We start from the raw sequence: 19,081 nt of genomic DNA, 5'->3' as shown, positions 1-19,081 counted from the left end.
ATAATATAAGATGCAGGTTAGGATTGTAAAAATGATGTGTTGCAAAAAGAGCTGGGGTGAGGACATGTGCACAGATTATTGAAGGACAGAGGCTGGGGGGAAGTGTGCAGACAAGGAGAAAGCATTTAATAAAGCACATAGATTTATTACCCGAGGCATGGAACTGCTGACAGAAGGGACAGGGAACCGCGGCAACGGGAGGAGCACGGAGCACGTGGGATGTCGCAAGAATCCAAGTCCTTTCTCCCCAGATTCGAAACTGTAGGTTCCTCAGACGCCGGCATGCTTCCTCATATCACTGTTTAATCTCCCTTACATCGGACAGAGAGGGAGAGAGATGGAAAGAGAGTGAGAGTGCTGGGTCCCCTCAGGATGAAGGTTACCATGAGCGGCACCCGTTTCATGCTCCTGCAGGTGATGGGTGAGTGACTCTCCCGCATCTTTCTGTCACTTCCCAGTCAAAATACTGGCTGCGGGTCTCGGAAATCCCATTAGAAATCTGAACGGCTGTGTGCGATATCACCAGGCAACAGTCGCCATGGAGGTAGCAGCGAGTGTGGGATTTAATAACAGAGAGGCATGAGGGTACTTGATTAGGCAGGAAGAAGAGAGGAGATAAAGATTATTAGAATGGAGAAAGACTGCAGAAAGTCACAGGGACAGAGTGACTGGGGGAGACGTCATCCATGAATCACAAAAAAAAGCTGGCATCCCAGTTCAGCGGGTTATAGGGAAGGCAAATGGTCTTTCTTTTGAACTTAATGTCATATAAAATTGGGGAGGCTTTTCTAAAATTGTGCAAGGTACTAGTCAGGCCACAGCTGGGATACAGTGAGCAGAATCGGGGTCCCATATCCAAGAAAATATTGACAGGTATTGGAGGCCATTCAGAGAAAATTCACTTGGCTGATCTTGCTTACAGAGGGATTGTCCAAGTGGGGAGAGGGTTAAGTAGGTCAGGCCTGTCCTCATTGGAGTTTTGAAGAATGAGAGGTGACCGAATTGAAGATCCTTAGATGACTTGATTCAGGGGGAGGACGTAAAGGGAGGTTGCTTCCCCTTGTGTGGGAGAGTCTGGGACCAGAGGTGCATTGTTTCAGAATAAGAGGGAAGACAGAGACAGGGAGAAATTTCTTCTCTCCGAGTGGGTTGGAGCGAATCTGTGGAATTCTTCTCTGCAGAGATTGTGTTGTTCAGTGTATTGAAGGTTGAGATTTTTAATTAGGAAGGGGAATCGAGGGTTATTGGAGGGGCAGGGAGTGGATTTGAGGACAATCAGATCAATCGCAATATCATTGAAAGGTGGAGCAGACTTGATGGACCAAATGGCCAAGTAGGAGAATTGAGAGAATGTGTGGCAGAACAGAGGGAGAGTGGTTCCTAAAGTACACAGTGCCCTCGGATTAGCTTATAGGGGCGTAGGGTACAAGAGCTGGGAGCTGATGCTGAACTTGTACAAGACACTTGTTAGATATTATCTGGAGTGTTGTGTACCGTCATGTCTACCACATTATTGGGAAGATATGAACATATCAGAGAGAGAGAGAGTCAGGGAAAGAGAGAGAGAGAGACAGAGAGGGAGAGAGACAGAGAGAGGGAGAGACAGAAAAAGAGAGAGATAAAGACAGAGAAAGAGAGAGACAGCGAGAGGGACAGAGTTGGAGAGACAGAGAGAAACTGGGAGACAGAGAGAGAGAGGGAGACAGAGAGAGAGCGTGAGAAAGTCAGGGAGATAGAGAGAGACAGACAGACAAAGAGAGGCAGAGAGGGAGACAGAGACAGAACGAGTAAGAGCCACAGAGAGAGAGAAAGAGAGAGAGCAAGTGAGACAGAGGGAATCAGATGGAGAGAGAGACAGCAAGAGAGTGACAGAGAGACAAGAGAAACAGAAACACAGAGACAGAGCGAGACAGACAGAGGGGTAGAGAGACAGAGAGGGAGAGTGAGAAAGCGTGAGACATGGAGAGAGAGAGAGACAGTGAGAGAGAGAGAGAGAGTGTGTGTGTGTGTGTGTGTGTGAGAGTGTGTGTGTGTGTGTGTGTGTCTGTGTGTGTGTGTGTGTGTCTCTGTGTGTGTGTGTGTGTGTGTGTCTGTGTGTGTGAGTGTGTGTGTCTGTGTGTATGTGTGTGTGTGTGAGTGTGTGTGTGTGTGTGTGTGTGAGTGTGTGTGTCTGTGTGTATGTGTGTGTGTGTGTGTGAGTGTGTCTTTGTGTGTGTGTCTGTGTGTGTGTGTGTGTGTGAGTGTGTGTCTGTGTGTGTGTGAGTGTGTGTCTGTGTGTGTGTGTGTGTGTGTGAGTGTGTGTGTCTGTGTGTATGTGTGTGTGTGTGTGTCTGTGTGTGTGTGTGTGTGTGTGTCTGTGTGTGTGTGTGTGTGTGTGTGTGTGTCTGTGTGGTAAACAGAGAGATGAGAGGGAGACAGAGAGAAAATGAGACAGAGTGAGTCAGACAAAGGCAGAAAAGACAGAGAAAGAAGGAGACAGAGAGAGAACATAGAACATAGAACATAGAACAATACAGCGCAGAACAGGCCCTTCGGCCCTCGATGTTGCGCTGACATGTTAACTAATATAAGCCCCTCCCCCTACACTATCCCATCATCATCCATATGTTTATCCAAGGACTGTTTAAATGCCCCTAATGTAGCCAAGTTAACTACATTGGCAGGCAGGGCGCTCCACATCCTTACCACTCTCTGACTGAAGAACCTGCCTCTGACATCTGTCTTAAATCTATCACCCCTCAATTTGTAGCTATGCCCCCTTGTACAAGCTGAAGTCATCATGCTCAGAAAAAGACTCTCATTATCCACCCTATCTAATCCTCTGATCATCTTGTATGTCTCTATTAAATCCCCTTTTAGCCTCCTTCTCTCCAATGAGAGCAGACCCAAGTCCCTCAGCCTTTCTTCATAGGGCCTGATATTGGTGGAACTTTCTCACAAAACATGACTGTCAAACATACCTTTTCTATCTGGGTATATTTGCGCTCTGCATCAGCTAAAGTCTGGGAAGCACATGATATTTGGCATTCCTGTCGTTTGAGCCATGTGTGAGCCAACATTACCCCAATACTGTACAGGAAGGCATCTCATGTCAGCACCAGTGAGTGCACTATTGTGTGATGATGATAGCTGCCTCTTCACTTTTGTAAAGACTATGTCTTGATTACGAGACAATTTCCAAGGCTGACTCTTTTTCAATAGTAAGGGTGCCAGGATGGAGGCCAGGTTACATATGAACCTTCCATATTAATTCACCAAACCAAGGAAAGTCCTAAGCTCCTGTACAGACATGGGAGCTGGGGCACCTTTGATCACCCTCATTTTACCTTCCAATGGGTGTAACCTGATCTTGTCAGCTCTGTACACCAAGTAGGTCACTTGGAGTGCCTGGAACACACATTTTTCCCTTCTACTCAGGATGTATCCTGAATGAGGCAATACAATTGCCTTCCCTCAAGTGGTATCTCCCAAGTTCAGTTTGCCTGGCGAGGATGTCCACTTCTCTCTCCATACCCTGTAACTTATATGCTTCACTTTCTACATTTTTAATGATAGAGCAGTTGTAGTGCCTGTTTGAAGTCTGGCCGGGCTTCAGTCATTTGGTGCTCTTGTATGGTTACGTTATTAATACCACATACCAAACAGTCTCTCAACAGCTCATTAAGGATTAAACCAAAGTCACATCCCTATGCTGGTTGTTTTAACTACGTCAAAAATCCACTAGCTCTTGAACTGCAAGTAAAACCAATAGTGTCTCAGACTTAGAGGATGCTTGAGGTAGTAATATACCTTAATCAAATCTGTCAACTCTTGAAAGGTTTTAGTATCTGGCGTCTCCAGAAATGTTAGGCTCCTAATAACAGAAACAAGCTGCAGGTATTCAACTGTCAGGAGAATTACTGATTACTTTTCATCCACCCAATATAAGAAAAATGCTCAGAAAAGAACAAAGCATTCTTTCCACCTACTGGGTCCAGTCTTCGATGGTAGGATCGAATGAGTCAAGCTTATCAAATAATGGCATCATGCCAGACCTGCTTACTCCAACTCAAAGATGTCTATTGTGAGTAAATTTCTTCTGGAGGGTAATTTTTTCTCTCATGGTCACTGAAGTAACTTCATACAGGCCAATATCCCAACACCAAATCACCCTTGACAGTGTCAAGGCACAGTACTTGACACTGGTCCAGCTTCCTCAGAGCCAGCTCTCAGAGTGAATTGAGGCTGACGCTCCTGTTTGTACCTGTCAGCCAGGGCTCCTTGATTGGACCAGGTTAACAACCCCAATCCGGGAACTCATACTCTATGAGGTCCAAATAGTATCAGAGATAATGGGAACTGCAGATGCTGGAGATTCCAAGATAATAAAATGTGAGGCTGGATGAACACAGCAGGCCAAGCAGCATCTCAGGAGCACAAAAGCTGACGTTTCGGGCCTAGACCCTTCATCCCTCTATGAGGTCCACCTGGCTGACCTTGTTACTATCGTTACAATAGGGAATAGGCGGGAACATGGATTTGAGGATTATCAGATCAGCCATGATATAACTGAAATGGCAAGCAGACTCGATGGGCTGAATGGCCTACTTCTGCTCCTATCTCCAATGGTCCAATGGAATGCCACAAGTTCAAAGGGAAACATGTTCAGCATGAATTAAAATGAGAGACAAATTGGAACATTAAAAATAAATAGATAGTCAGCTGTTTTGCAATCAAAATACAAAGGTTGTTTGTTATATTGACAGGAGACTTAAATAAAATAGAATAAAATATAGACCTCATGCCAGAGATAAATAATCCATATTTCTGATGCTGGCAGATGAGAATCTACAGACCTCTGTTGGGGGCAAGTCACGACCTCTGCGTCTGTTCCCTTCCTCCCCCAAAAAATGAGTAAAGTCCTGTAGGGTTTATCTGAATCGTCAGAAAGCCAAAGTGCAAATATACATTTCTTCAAAGACAGTATGTATGTTTCTGCTAATACTGAGCCTTGCGGACAGATCACATTAGAGACTGCAGAGTCGCTGACCTATGTGGTTTTCCAGCAGAAGCCAACTTCTGCCCTTCAGTGAACAGGTAGTATTTGCTTTTATAAAGGAGCATTGTAATTTTGGACGTAAGTAAGGTATGTTGAAGACTGAAAAGCATGAAGAATTTGGGAACAAAATTAGAATATAACTTTTGGAGTTGGAACTGATGTCTGGGTTTGAGCAATTCAAGAAAAAAATAAAGCCATGCTTCAGATGTGGTTGACAAGTAAATGTAAAAAAAATTCTTCAACATTTTCGTGAAAATTTTTTTAACAAATGGCAGAAATCTAAATTTAAAACAAACCGTGTTGAATTTTTTTCCTTGAAAATATATTGCATTCATTAAATTTGTAAAGCTAGCAGTTTGAATTTGACATTACATAAAGTGTAATACAGATCAGTTTCTTGTTGAAAGTGCCTCATTACAATCACCATTGTATTGGTAAGGCAATGGTCTAATGGTATTTTTGCCAGACTATTAGTACAGAATTGACTAATATTCTGGGGGCTCAGGTTTGAAGCCCACCATGGCAGAGAGTGGAATTTGAATTCAATAAGGAATCTGCAATTAAGAGCCTAATGATGAACATTAAACCATTGTTGATTGTCTGGAAAAAACCATTTGGTTCACTAATGTCTTTTAGGGTTGACTCTTAACCATCCTGTGGGCAATAAATGCTGGTGATGCCTACATCCAATAAGTGAATACATTTAAAATAAAAATTTAAGTGACACTTTTCCTAGCAGATGATAGGGCTACTGTCTCATTAGAGGGACACCAGCGGTGGGTACCCTGAAGGTCACCACACCAGAGGCCAAGGAAGGGGTTGAGAAGGAAAGTCCTCTGTGGTAACCTCAGTCAGTGCAGGAATTGAATGCTCGCTATTGGCAGCACTCTATCACAAACTAGCCATCCAACCTACTGAGCTAGCCAACCCCCACAATTGTACTTACAACGTACTTTACATTTCATGTCACATACTCTCAGATACATACAGTTTAATGGCTTCTACCTGGGTTCTAACCCCTCAGTATACTATTTTCACCTTGAAAACAAGACTGTATTCTAAGAAGAAAGACTAATATAGGGTTTTGGGGGGAGCGGGGCAGGGAAGGTGGGATATCTTCCATGAGGTGACCCGTTTCCTCCCAAAGTGTGAAGTAAAATTTCTCTTTAAGAAGCTCCCCAGGTATTTTCTTTCTGCACCTGTAACTTGGCCTTACATTTATGATTTTACCAATGTACAATTGAACTAAATAAACTTGCACAAGGGTAAACTGCTTTTCATGCCTGAGCACATATAAACATTCTGACACTCCTGCAATCTTTGAATTACCAACTACTGCCACAAATTTAGCAATTACATCTAGATAACATTTGCACAATGTCTGAAATATTAATCCTCCATGATACATTCAAAAATAGCCAATTTGTTTTAGACTTCTAGATCCTTGAAGCATTTATTGGTTATTTCTCTGAAGTTTATCACATATATAATCAAAAATAAGAAATTTCTTTCGTTACTTTGCAACAACAAGGAAGCAAAAGAAATAGAGAGATCTAATGGAAAATGAGAGAGGTGAAATAAGAGAGAACGAGAAGGAAATAAATAGAGATAAAGTATAATCAGGTATGAAAGCGATCCCAGCAACTGAGGCAATGTGAGAAATGGAAATTGTGGCCAAAACACTCTCACTGCACATCTGTTTCTTTTCTGGGTATATTCAGCGGTCCCAAAACTATCGTGTTATTAACTTCTCTAATTTAGCATGAACATAAAAAACAGTACAATGAACAAATTGAAGTATCTTCTTGAATATTGTTCTTTCTGTAGGTCAGTCATTACACTGAATTATCATCCTTTGTTGTAATGAACTTTTGCCCACCTACTTCTAGTTCAAAAGAGGTTTCACATTACTTCATTGGCTATATCCAATAATATTCCCTTTTCAAGTGCCTGTTTAATATTGAAAACTAGGCAAAGAAGTGTGTCTGAGGCAATTTCTTTTGAAAGGCACTCCCAAAGTTGCTTTTATATACAGTCTGCATGTCAGACATTCCAGTCAATGAGGATACTTGGAATTATGCATATGCAGAGTGTATTTATCAATATTAATATTTTCAATTTTGGTTTCAAAGCTTTTCTTGCTCTTTTTCTACTACCTCATCTCTTGCTTCGACTGTTCCAAGATTTCTGCATTCCTCCAATTTTGTCATCAGTAAAATGGAAAATAAAGGCTGGGTAAAACAGATTACACAACTAAAATCAGAATCCAAGTGCTATGATCAAGAAAATGAGAATTAACCTCAACGTCTGCATTATACTGTCTACTTTGCTACACCACAGAAAACCAGGTGTGGCTCCATTTCAACTTGTTGAAGTTGTGTTAATTATTTGCTATTTGGAAATCACAACATAGCCAGATACAGACACAGTTTTCATTGAGTTGTCCAGCGACAACATAAGTGGGGTCCATCAGCCGATCTTTTTAAATTTGCCAATTTGAAGTATGAAGACCCGAACTTTGTTAGGAGTCTGGTGCTCACAAAGCTGGCCAAAATGTTTATCTATCCAGGATAATCTTGAATGTGAGCCTCGTCTCTTATGAGGCAGGTATTCACATCAATCTCAGAACAACTATTTGCAGTTCGGTGCTTGTGCTGTAATGCTTTTGCAACTCTAATTTTCTAATGCATTAAACTATCATCTTGTCTTTTGGGGGTGCCAACATGCAGCCAGCTTTGCTATCACACACCAGTCCTCATATCTGTGTGCGGACAGGGAACATTTACTACTGGGGATTATCACAGCTGAGATCAAGACATCCTTTATTCACCATCCACATTATCAGTCCCTTGCAGGAATCACAAAAGTAGAAATTACTTAGCAGCATAGAACAGGTTATTTGGTCTAAACTGGCATTTACTCTCTTTGAAAGCCTTTTCCCCCACTCCCCTGCATCAAATTCCTTTCTCCCTCATCTCCTTACCTAGCTTCCCCTTGAATGAATTTAAATGATTGATCAGTTCTTCTGCCTGTGGTGAAAAGTCTCTATTCTAATCTTTCAATGGGTCTAAAAGATTCTCCTGTATTCCTATTCAGCTTATTGTGACTATCTTATATTGATGGCCCCTATTTCTGGCTTTATACATAAGTAAGAATATCTTCCTATACCTATGAATCGACTTTATAATCACAAAGATATTGATCAGGGAATCCCTTAATCTTCTCTTTTACACAAAGAAGAACCCTAAATGGTTTAATGTTTCTTGATAATCTCTCAGTTCTGCTAGGTTTAGTATTTTTGTGCTTATTTTCCAGTACTTTGATATCCTCTTTAGGACAGTGAGGTCAGAACAGCTCACGACACTTCATTTATCATCCAATCAAGGGATTATGATGATTTATTATAGCTTCACTGCTTTTCAGTTTTAACTCTCACAAAATGAACCCAGCCTATTTGTTTCTGTTTCTTTTAAAAAGGTATTATTAAAAAAGTATTGCTTCTTTTGTGATTTGTGTAATACCATCACAGATCCTTCTGGTCTTCTACTTGATCAAAATACTTATTTTTCCCAAGGAATATAAGCCTCTTTGTCTGTGCTATAAGCTTCTCTGTAGAGAAATCAATTCTGCAATTGTATAACGACCTGCAAATTTATAATAATCTTCCTGTGTTTTATGGTAGTCTTCTGTATTAAATGCATCTTGCCATCAACCTCTAAATTTAGTCCCTCACACAGAAATTAGAAGTGTACACTGGATACTAACCAAAACATTTGAATGAGTCACTCAACAGCACAAACAAGTAGAATTTTGACTGACTTTCTTCCTTCTGCAGCAACTGAATATAGCACTCGGGGAAAATGGGATCACAGACCTACATTTAGAACATAGAACATAGAACAGTACAGCACAGAACAGGCCCTTCAGCCCACAATGTTGTGCCGACCATTGATCCTCATGTATGCACCCTCAAATTTCTGTGACCATATGCATGTCCAGCAGTCTCTTAAATGACCCCAATGACCTTGCTTCCACAACTGCTGCTGGCAACGCATTCCATGCTCTCACAACTCTCTGTGTAAAGAACCCGCCTCTGACAGCCCCTCTATACTTTCCTCCAACCAGCTTAAAACTATGACCCCTCGTGCTAGCCATTTCTGCCCTGGGAAATAGTCTCTGGCTATCAACTCTATCTATGCCTCTCATTATCTTGTATACCTAATTAGGTCCCCTCTCCTCCTCCTTTTCTCCAATGAAAAGAGACCGAGCTCAGTCAACCTCTCTTCATAAGATAAGCCCTCCAGTCCAGGCAGCATCCTGGTAAACCTCCTCTGAACCCTCTCCAAAGCATCCACATCTTTCCTATAATAGGGTGACCAGAACTGGACGCAGTATTCCAAGTGCGGTCTAACCAAAGTTTTATAGAGCTGCAACAAGATCTCACGACTCTTAAACTCAATCCCCCTGTTAATGAAAGCCAAAACACCATATGCTTTCTTAACAACCCTGTCCACTTGGGTGGCCATTTTAAGGGATCTATGTATCTGCACACCAAGATCCCTCTGTTCCTCCACGCTGCCAAGAATCCTATCCTTAATCCTGTACTCAGCTTTCAAATTCGACCTTCCAAAATGCATCACCTCGCATTTATCCAGGTTGAACTCCATCTGCCACCTCTCAGCCCATCTCTGCATCCTGTCAATGTCCCGCTGCAGCCTACAACAGCCCTCTACACTGTCAACGACACCTCCGACCTTTGTGTCGTCTGCAAACTTGCTGACCTATCCTTCAATCCCCTCATCCAAGTCATTAATAAAAATTACAAACAGTAGAGGCCCAAGGACAGAGCCCTGTGGAACCCCACTCACCACTGACTTCCAGGCAGAATATTTTCCTTCTACTACCACTCGCTGTCTTCTGTTGGCCAGCCAATTCTGTATCCAGGCAGCTAAGTTCCCCTGTGTCCCATTCCTCCTGACCTTCTGAATGAGCCTACCATGGGGAACCTTATCAAATGCCTTACTGAAGTCCATATACACCACATCCACAGCTCGACCCCATCAACTTTTCTAGTCACATCCTGAAAAAACTCGATAAGGTTTGTGAGGCATGACCTACCCCTCACAAAGCCGTGTTGACTATATTTGATCAAGCCATGGTCTTCCAGATGGTCATAAATCCTATCCCTCAGAATCCTTTCTAACACCTTGCAGACGACAGACGTGAGACTTACTGGTCTGTAATTGCCGGGAATTTCCCTATTTCCTTTCTTGAAGAGAGGAATTACATTTGCCTCTCTCCAGTCCTCAGGTACGACTCCAGTGGAGAGTGAGGATGCAAAGATCTTCGCAAGTGGCGAAGCAATTGCATTTCTCGCTTCCCAAAGCAGCCGAGGACAAATCTGGTCTGGGCCTGGCGACTTGTCAATCTTAACGTTTGACAAAATTTTCAGCACATCAGCTTCCTCTATCTCTATCCATTCCAGCATGCACACATTTAGAGTCAAACAGAATGGAAACAGACCCTTTGGTCCAACCAGTCCATGCTAACTATAATCCCAAACTAAACTTGTCCCATCTGCTTAAATTTGGCCCATCAAACTCCAGAGATTTCTTACTTATGTACTTATCTAAATGTCTTTGACTTCATTTGATTTATTATTGTACATGCACTTAGGTACAGTGAAAAGTTTTGTTTTGCATGAAGTTCAGGGATACATACCATACAAAATGCATTCGGGTGAATGACAGAACGAAGAATCAATATTATGGCTGCACAGGAAATGCACAAAGAATGAGACCAACATTAAATTTAATATTTGAGAGGTCCATTCGGAAGTCTAATCTGGTGGGGAAGCTATTGAATCCATTCATATATGCAAACAGAGAGAGAGAGAATGATAGAGAGGCAAAGTGAAACAGAAAGACAGAGAAAGAGACTGAGACAGATTGAGACACAGAGAGAGAGAAAGAGAGTGATACAGAGGCAGAGAGAGTGAGAGCCAGAGGGAGAGAGAAAGAGTGATAGAGACAGAGAGTTCGAGAGAGACAGAAAGAGTGAGATGCAAAGAGATAGAGAGAAAGACAGAGAAAGGGACAGAGGCAGAGAGAGATATAAATAGACAGAAAGGGAGAGAAAGAGAGAGAGAGAGAGACAGGGAGAAAGTGAGACAGAGAAAGACTGAGACACAGACAGACAGAGCATGAAAAAGAGACAGGCAGAGCGAGACAGAGATAGGGACAGAGAGAGAGTGATAGTGAGGCAGAGAGACACAGAGAGAGACAGAGAAGGAGAGAGGGGTGGAGAGGCAGAAAACAAGTGAGAGACAGAGAGAGAGGTACAGAGGGAGAAAAAGAGTGATAGAGAGACAGGGAGATAAGGGAGAAAGTCAGACAGAGATAGATAGAGAGAGAGATGGAATCAGAGAGAGGGAGAAAGAGCGGAAGTCAGAGAGAAATAAAGAGACGGGGAGAGAGAGAGAGATGGAGTGAGAGTAAGGCACAGAGAGACAGGGAGAGAGAAGGAGAGGGAGACAGAGAGAGACATGGAGAAAGTGAGACAGAGATAGAGAGGGAGACAGAGCAAGTGTGAGACATTGACAGAGAGCGCGAAAGAGGGAAAGAGAGAGCAAAAGAGGGACGAGACAAAGAGACAGACAAAGACAGAGGGAGGGGTAGAGAGAGAGAGAGAGAGCGAGCGTATGAGAGAGCAGGAGGGACAAAGGGAGACAGAGCAAGACAGGCAGAGAGATAAGTGCAGAAACGGTTTACAACAACAGTCCCAGGGAGAAACTCCAGCGATAAGGATCAGTTGAAGAAGTTGGGGACTGTTCCTCCAAGAGAGGAGAAAGCTGAATGAGGTCGATCTCATTGAGGTTTTCAAAACCATGGCTGGGGATGGGAAGAGGAGGGGGCTGGACAGAATGGACAGTAGGAAGTTGTTCCTGCTCAGAAAAGGAACAAGAACGAGAGGTGCTTTTGGGGGGTGGGGTGGGGAGAGATGTAGATTTAAAGTGCCGTATAAATGGAGCAACTGGGGGTGTTGGGGAAATGAGGGGAAAACATTCTCACCCAATGAGTAGTTAGGGTGTGGAATGTACTGCTTGGAAATGTGGTGGGGGCAGGTTCAATGGAGAGGGGCCATTGGATGGGGGAACTGGATAGAAATGGGATATGGATGCATATTGTTTGGGGGTAAAGACAGGGGATTGGCACGAGGGGATAGATGACAGAGCCAAGATAGATGCAATTGGTCAACCAGTCATCTCCAGTTCTATTGCATGTTCCCATCTCATCTGAGATCTAACCTTGAGCTGTTTCTTTTTGCAGTGTTTCTGGATTCACAGTGGCCAATTGACTCTCAAGGTCAGTGACCTTAGTACAATCAGTGAAAAAAAAATTACGTTAATTTTTCCACTGCAACCTCTCCACCATCCTGCACATGAAGGTTTCCAAACAGATGTCAAACGTTGCCAACCTCCTTTTGGGCTGAATCTTCTAGATTTCAGAATCTGTCCACTCTCCCTGTCCCATCATCTCCACAACAGCCCTCAAATATCTGTATATTCCAATCCCCATTTCTCCAACCCTTGGCCTCTAGCCTTGGCATTGCGAGTGCCCATCAAAATCTTTCTTCAATGCGATGAGGGCTTCTGCCTCTCCCACGCTTACAGGCAGTGAGTTCCAGATCCTCTGGGTGAAAACATTGTCCCAAACATCCCCCCCCTCTAAATATCCTGCCCGTCACCTTCAGTCTATGAGCCCCATCTCCACCATCCCCCAGCCCTGTCATCGATCCCTCTGTCAAGGGGGGAAATGTTTCTCCATATCTATCCTATCTACGGTCCCCCCTCATCATTTTATACAGCTCAATCATGTTCCTCTGCCCCTCTCAATCTCCTCTGCTCTCAGCCTGTCCAATCTTTCTCCATCACTGAAACTCTCCAGGCCCTCCACACAAGGTAACCTCCTGGTAAATCTCTCTCACCACCCTCCTAGAATGAAGAGACCAGAACTTCACACAGTCATCACAGAAATGTAGAAAACAGGAGCAGGAATAGGCCACTAAGCCTTTCCAAACTGCTCCCCTATTGAATAGGATTGACCAACTCAGTCCCCTGTTTCCTTGCTTTCGCTACTAAGAATTCTATCTAACTCCTTCCTGAACAATGCTCTGGCTCGACCACTTTCTGTGGCAGAGGATCTCATGGGCTCCCTACTCTCTGGGTGAAGACATTTGTCCTCATCTCTGTCCTACTCTGTCTCCTTTAGGTGTGACTGTCCTGCTTCTGGATTGCACACCCCCACCAACTGGGTCATCGGGAACTTTCTTCCTGCTTTCAGTCTGTTAGAATTTTATATGTTTCAATGAGATTCCAACCCACCCTTATAAACTCCTAATCCATCCAGTCTCTCTTTGTCTATCAGTCCTGCTGACCCCAGAAATCAGTCTGGGAAAACTTTGCTGCATTTCCTCCACAGCCAGAACATCCTTCCTTGGATAAGGAGACCAGAACTGCACACCCGATACTCCAGGGGCTGGTGTCGTTCCCTGTATAGTCACAACAAGACACCCCTGCCAACAGACTTGAACACTCTCGCTATTGAGGCCAACATGCCCTTTTGCCTTGGCCATCAACCACTGCTCCTGCAATGCTCACTTTCAGTGGCTGGTGTATGTGGGAAACCTGCCAGATCTCCTTAGTCCCATTCACCATACATCGCCACCCAATAATAATCTGTATTTTTTCTCCCAATATGGATAACATCACGCTGATCCATATTAAACTGTATCTGCCTTGCATCTGCCCACTCACTCAGCCTGTCCAAATTGCATGCAATCCTATCTCTGCGCCATTCTTCCCAGCTCACCCTCTGACCCCATTGTCCTCTTGTGGAGACAGTGAGAGGGGGAGAGGGTAGACAGGGAGAGAGAGAGAGGGAGAGGAGGAGAGAGTGAGAAGGGCGGGAGCGGAGAGAGGTGTGTGTGTGTGTGAGAGAGAGAGAGAGAGGGAGAGAGAGAGAGAGAGAGAGAGAAAGAGAGACTGACAGACAGAGAAGGGGGAAGGAGACAAAAACAGTGATGGGAAAAAGGTAGAGCAGGGAGAGTGAGATGGGGGGGAAGAGAGAGAGAGAGAGAGAGAGACAGAGGGAGAGAAAGGGAGATGACAGAGGAAGAAACAGAAAGAGAGAGAGAGACAGTGAGAAGTGGTGAGAGAGAGACAGAAAGGGACAGAGTGAGAGAGAGATATAGAGACAGAAGGAGGCAGAGGCAGATATAAACTGAGAGTGAAAGAGAGAGAATGAGACAGAGAGGGAGGGAGGGTGAGAAAGGGAGTGGGGAGTATGAGAAGAGAGTGTGTGAGAGAGATAGACACAAAATAAGCTGGAGAGAGAAGAGACAGAGATAGAGAGAGAGAGAGAGAGAGAGAGAGAGAGAAGGGCTGAGATAGAGTGAAAAAGGGAAGAAGAGAGAAGCAGAGAGTGGAAAGGGGGAGAGAGGTGGGTGGAGGGAGAGCCAGGAATAGAAAGAGAGATAGCGAAGGGATCGGGGAGGGGGAAGGGAGAAGGAGAAGAAGAAGACAAAGAAGGAAGTGGACAGAGTGTGTGAGAGCAATGGACAGAGGTTGAGGGATAGGGAGAAAGCGAGAGAGACAGGCAGATTCAGAGAGATAGAGAGAGACAGGTTAGAGAGACAGAGAGAGATAGAGATAGAGACAGAGAGAGATTAACATAGAGAGACAGAGACAGAGAGAGAGAGAGAGAGAGAGCTAGACACAGAGAGACAGAGACTAAGAGAGAGAGAGAGACACAGAGAGACAGAGAGAGAGATAGACACAGAGAGACAGAGACTAAGAGAGAGATAGACAGAGAGATAGACAGAGAGAGAGACAGAGAGAGATAGACACAGAGAGACCGAGGCTAAGAGAGATAGACAGAGAGAGAGAGACAGAGAGAGATAGACACAGAGAGATAGACACAGAGAGACAGAGACTAAGAGAGATAGACAGAGAGAGAGAGAGAGACAGAGAGAGATAGACACAGAGAGATAGACACAGAGAGACAGAGACTAAGAGAGAGAGAGAGAGAGGGAGAGAGAGGGGCGGGGAGAGAGAGGGAGAGAGAGAGAGAGAGAGAGAGAGGGAGAGGGGGGGGAGAGAGAGAGAGAGAGAGAGACACAGAGAGAGAGAGAGAAGCCAATGTTTTTTCCCCTTTGCCCTCAACCCCATCCTATTCTTGTTCCAGTGCGGCTGATTGATGGCCCGGGCCCATGCTCTGGGAGAGTGGAGGTCTATCACTTAGGAGAATGGGGCACTGTGTGCGACGACAACTGGGGCATTAAAGATGCCAGGGTAGTATGTTACCAGCTTCAGTGTGGTCCTGCCATCTCAGCGCACAGGGGTGGGTATTACCCTACTGGCACTGGAAAGATCTGGATGGATGAAGTCCTGTGTCGGGATACGGAGCACCAACTGTCCTCCTGCCAGTTCTCAGGTTGGGGAAAACATAACTGCAACCACAACGAAGATGCTGGCGTGACCTGCAAAAAAAGAGGTAAGATGTCACTCTGTGTTCACATCCAGTCTCAGGCTGGTCTGCTCGTGTGACACCAATGCCAGGCAATGACCATCTCCAATGAGACAGAATGTAACCGTCGCCTCCTTGAATTTCAATGATGCTACCACCACTGAACCCCTCCCTGTTCTTAAACTCTTAGCTTAAACAGGCAAATATCCCCTTACACCTTCTTATTCACATGGTCTGATACCTCAGGGACTGTGGGCATGGACAGCAAGGTCCCTCTTATCCTTAGAGCTTCCCAGGGCCCGAGGGTCCACTGCGCATACCCTTGCCTTATTTGTCCTGCCCAAGTACATCGCTTCACACTGATCTCTACTTTCACTTCAAGGAACGGCAGGCAGATACTTTGGCAATGTGGAGAGATGGCACCAATGTGGGTGCAATTCCTGCACAGACTTAAGTATACCCTGAAGGCATCGCCTCATCACTCTTTTTACGGACCAGACCAAACCCCTTAAAACCAATGGGGAGATAGCTCAGACCCTAACTCATCTTATTTAAAGGCAATTGTGAGGTGCAGATCCAGCCATGATTCGATTGGTCAAACTAATAGTGTTCACCCACTTTGTTGACTCCTCCAGTCCCGGAGCAGGAAGGATATATCAGACAGTGGACAGGGGGTACTCAAACTTTTATTTTTAGTAGCAGAGTCAGCGTTTTATCTAGCAACTTCAGTCGCCGATTTCAAAACTGGAAGCAGAGACAGAAACTCTGGGTCTGCATGAGCCTGAAGCCGCCCATTCATGCTGCCCCTGTTTCATCTCAAAAGACAAACTCAAAGGCATTTACCAGGTTGACAAAACGCTCCCCCTTCAGGAGAAACGGGGTGCAGCAACTCACAAGAGTTCTAAGCAGATCCTGCCAAATGCTCTCCCCTCGCTTGAGGAGAAGTCACTCTCAGGTTAAAACAACACCCACCCAGTCATCTCTCTCTCAGTGGATTTGTCAATTCCAGATTCTCAACTGAATTCGAATTCCAATATGGAGGGTGGGGGGTGGGGGGGGGGGGGGGAGATTCCCCAGGATGATACATACTTTTACATGGAAACTGGTACTGTTTCACAGCCATTTAGCCTTTTTATGTCTTTCTCACCTCAGATAATTCTCCCCGTCCCTCCATCTCCATCGTCCCCAAAGACCCAGTGCACCAGGTAGGGAGTTATGTGGAAATCAGGTGTCTGCTTCCGAAGGGATATAGCGGGGGGCGCTTCGGAGCGATGAAGGATTCCAGCGTGATTCGTTGGCAAGCGGTTCGGGTCGGGAGCCGCAGTGTCAACTTCTGGTTGGAGAAGGTGGAACCGCAACACGCGGGGAACTACACGTGCGCCTACGAAGCCATTGTCAGGGGGAGCTGGCAACGTTTCCCACCCAGCGACACCGTGCAACTCCGAGTGGAAGGTGAGTCCCGGTTTTCCATCCCCTCGTAAAGGCGCACACAGTTAACAGCGAGCACCGGGAGGCATTCCGCTTCCTGGTTGTTGCAAAAAGGGCGCTATATCAAGGGAGGCAAAAATGCTACGGAACCAAATACGAATTACTTGCGGTACCCCACCAGGCACTGAATTCAGAAGGACCCCCACTTGTTCCCTTGCTCTTGGTTCCCAGTCCACGTGCACCTCACCACTTCTGTAAACCCCTCCTTGCATGTCAATCCTTGCCCAATGCCTTTGGTAAAGGCTGATGGCCAAAACTGGATGAGGGAATGAAGGTCAAACTAGAGATATTACAGAGAGCTCAAACACGAGTTTTCCAGGGAGCGACTTCCAATCAGGGCAGAGATGGAACGCTGAGAAGGGGGTTAGACTTCCCAATCTGGGATGGGAATGAGTGATTTAATGGACTCTCCCTGTGCTGGGAATGAGCTCTGTTTGTCTATCCTGTGCAATGAAGTGGGCAGGACAGAGGGGAAGACGGCACACAGTGCCCTCGGATTTGTCGGATCTCAGAGCTGGGAGGTGATGCTGAATTTGGACAAGGCACTTGTTAGATCTTAGCTGGAGTGTTGTGTAACGTCGTGGCCGTTCCATTATAGGGAGGATGTGAATGTTTCGGGAGGAGAAAGAGAGACAGAGAGACAGAGATAGACTGAGACAGAGACAGAAAACGAGAGATAGAGAGGACTGAGACAGAGATGGAGAGAAAGAGAAAAGGAGAGACTAAGACTGAGAGATGGAGAGAGTGAGAGACAGAGAGACTCGGACAGACAGCGAGACACAGGCAGAGAGAGACTCAGATGCAGAAATAGACAAAGTAAAAGTGAGACAGAGAGAGATAGAGAGTCAGAGAGAGACAGAGATACAGACTGATAGAGGAGGAGTGAGACAGAGAGAGAGGAGGAGAAACAGAGAGAGAGACAGACGCACAGTTATAGAGAGTGAGACACACAGAGAGGTATATATAGAGACAGAGTGATCCAAAAAAAGGGAAAGAGAGAGACAAGAAGCACTTTCCTGGCCCAGGGATGAGGATTGATTGATGAAGGTGGGGACTGTTCTCCCTGGGAGAAGGAGAATGCTGAGAAAGGCAGATCCTACAGAGGTTTTCAAAATCATCAGCAGTGGCAGGAGGGGGCTCGAATACAACTCCATCCCTCCTCAAGTAAAAGGATCGAAACCCTATACCATGCTCCGGGTGCAGGACACCCTTTCTATTTAGATTCCCTACAGTGTGGAAGCAGGCCCTTTGGCCCAACAAGTCCACACCGCCCCTTACGACTTCCCACCCATTCCCATCCCCATATAACCCACACACCCCGAACACTACGGGCAATTTAGCATGGCCGACCCACCGAGCCTGCACATTTTTGGGCTGTGGGAACAAAACCGGAGCAAACCCCCCGCAGACACGGGGAGAACGTGCAAACTCCACACAGACAGTCGCCCGAGGCTGGAATCAAACCCAGGTCTCTGGTGCTGTGAGGCTGCAGTGCTAACCGCTGAGCCACTGTGCCACAACATCAGCAACCTCCCGGCTCTTATCCTCCACGTAATTCGGAGGATCCGCTTCTGAAGATTCTTCATGTTCTTCTCACAGAACCGCCGACCCGGCCGGAGATTACGATCGCTCCCTCGTACCCAGCGTATCTGGCGGGAGAAGATGTCACTCTGGCTTGCGTGATCCCACTCCGTTACAGGCCCGTTCGTGTCCACTTCCTGAAGGACACCGCACTCATCGCCAACGGCACTAGGAGCCAGCGGAATTTCACCCACACCATCGTCAACCTCAGCTCTGCCGACTCAGGGAACTACACGTGTTCCTACCAGACCCTGGAGTTCGGCAGATTGCTGTCATCACCCTCCAGTCTCCCAGTGGAAATGGCCCTAACTCGTGAGTCCCAACTCCCGCTGTGTTGCTCATCGGCAGCTTTCCGAATCTATTTATTGCAAAGAGGGAGGGAGAGAAAGAGAGGGTGAACGTTTCAGGTTATAAACGCAGAAAGATGCTGGAGAAAATCGGCAGGACT

At 45.5% G+C, this 19,081-nt stretch overlaps 1 protein-coding gene across 1 annotated transcript in view; it reads left to right on the top strand.

Moving 5' to 3' along the window:
* Nucleotides 1-313: 313 nt before the first annotated feature.
* The window catches only part of LOC125448464 (uncharacterized), a 60,869-nt gene continuing 42,101 nt past the window's right edge, over nt 314-19,081 (top strand). The window contains exons 1-5 of the mRNA XM_059641284.1: nt 314-421; nt 12,367-12,402; nt 15,283-15,591; nt 16,717-17,016; nt 18,652-18,945. Coding sequence (XP_059497267.1) covers nt 373-421; nt 12,367-12,402; nt 15,283-15,591; nt 16,717-17,016; nt 18,652-18,945 — 988 coding nt within the window. The 5' untranslated portion in view covers nt 314-372. The remainder of the gene's footprint in view (nt 422-12,366; nt 12,403-15,282; nt 15,592-16,716; nt 17,017-18,651; nt 18,946-19,081) is intronic.

Source organism: Stegostoma tigrinum, chromosome 41 (assembly GCF_030684315.1).
Source record: "Stegostoma tigrinum isolate sSteTig4 chromosome 41, sSteTig4.hap1, whole genome shotgun sequence".
Lineage (NCBI taxonomy): Eukaryota > Metazoa > Chordata > Chondrichthyes > Orectolobiformes > Stegostomatidae > Stegostoma > Stegostoma tigrinum.
Note: the sequence above shows the minus strand (reverse complement) of the source record. Positions and strands in the feature narration are given on the sequence as shown.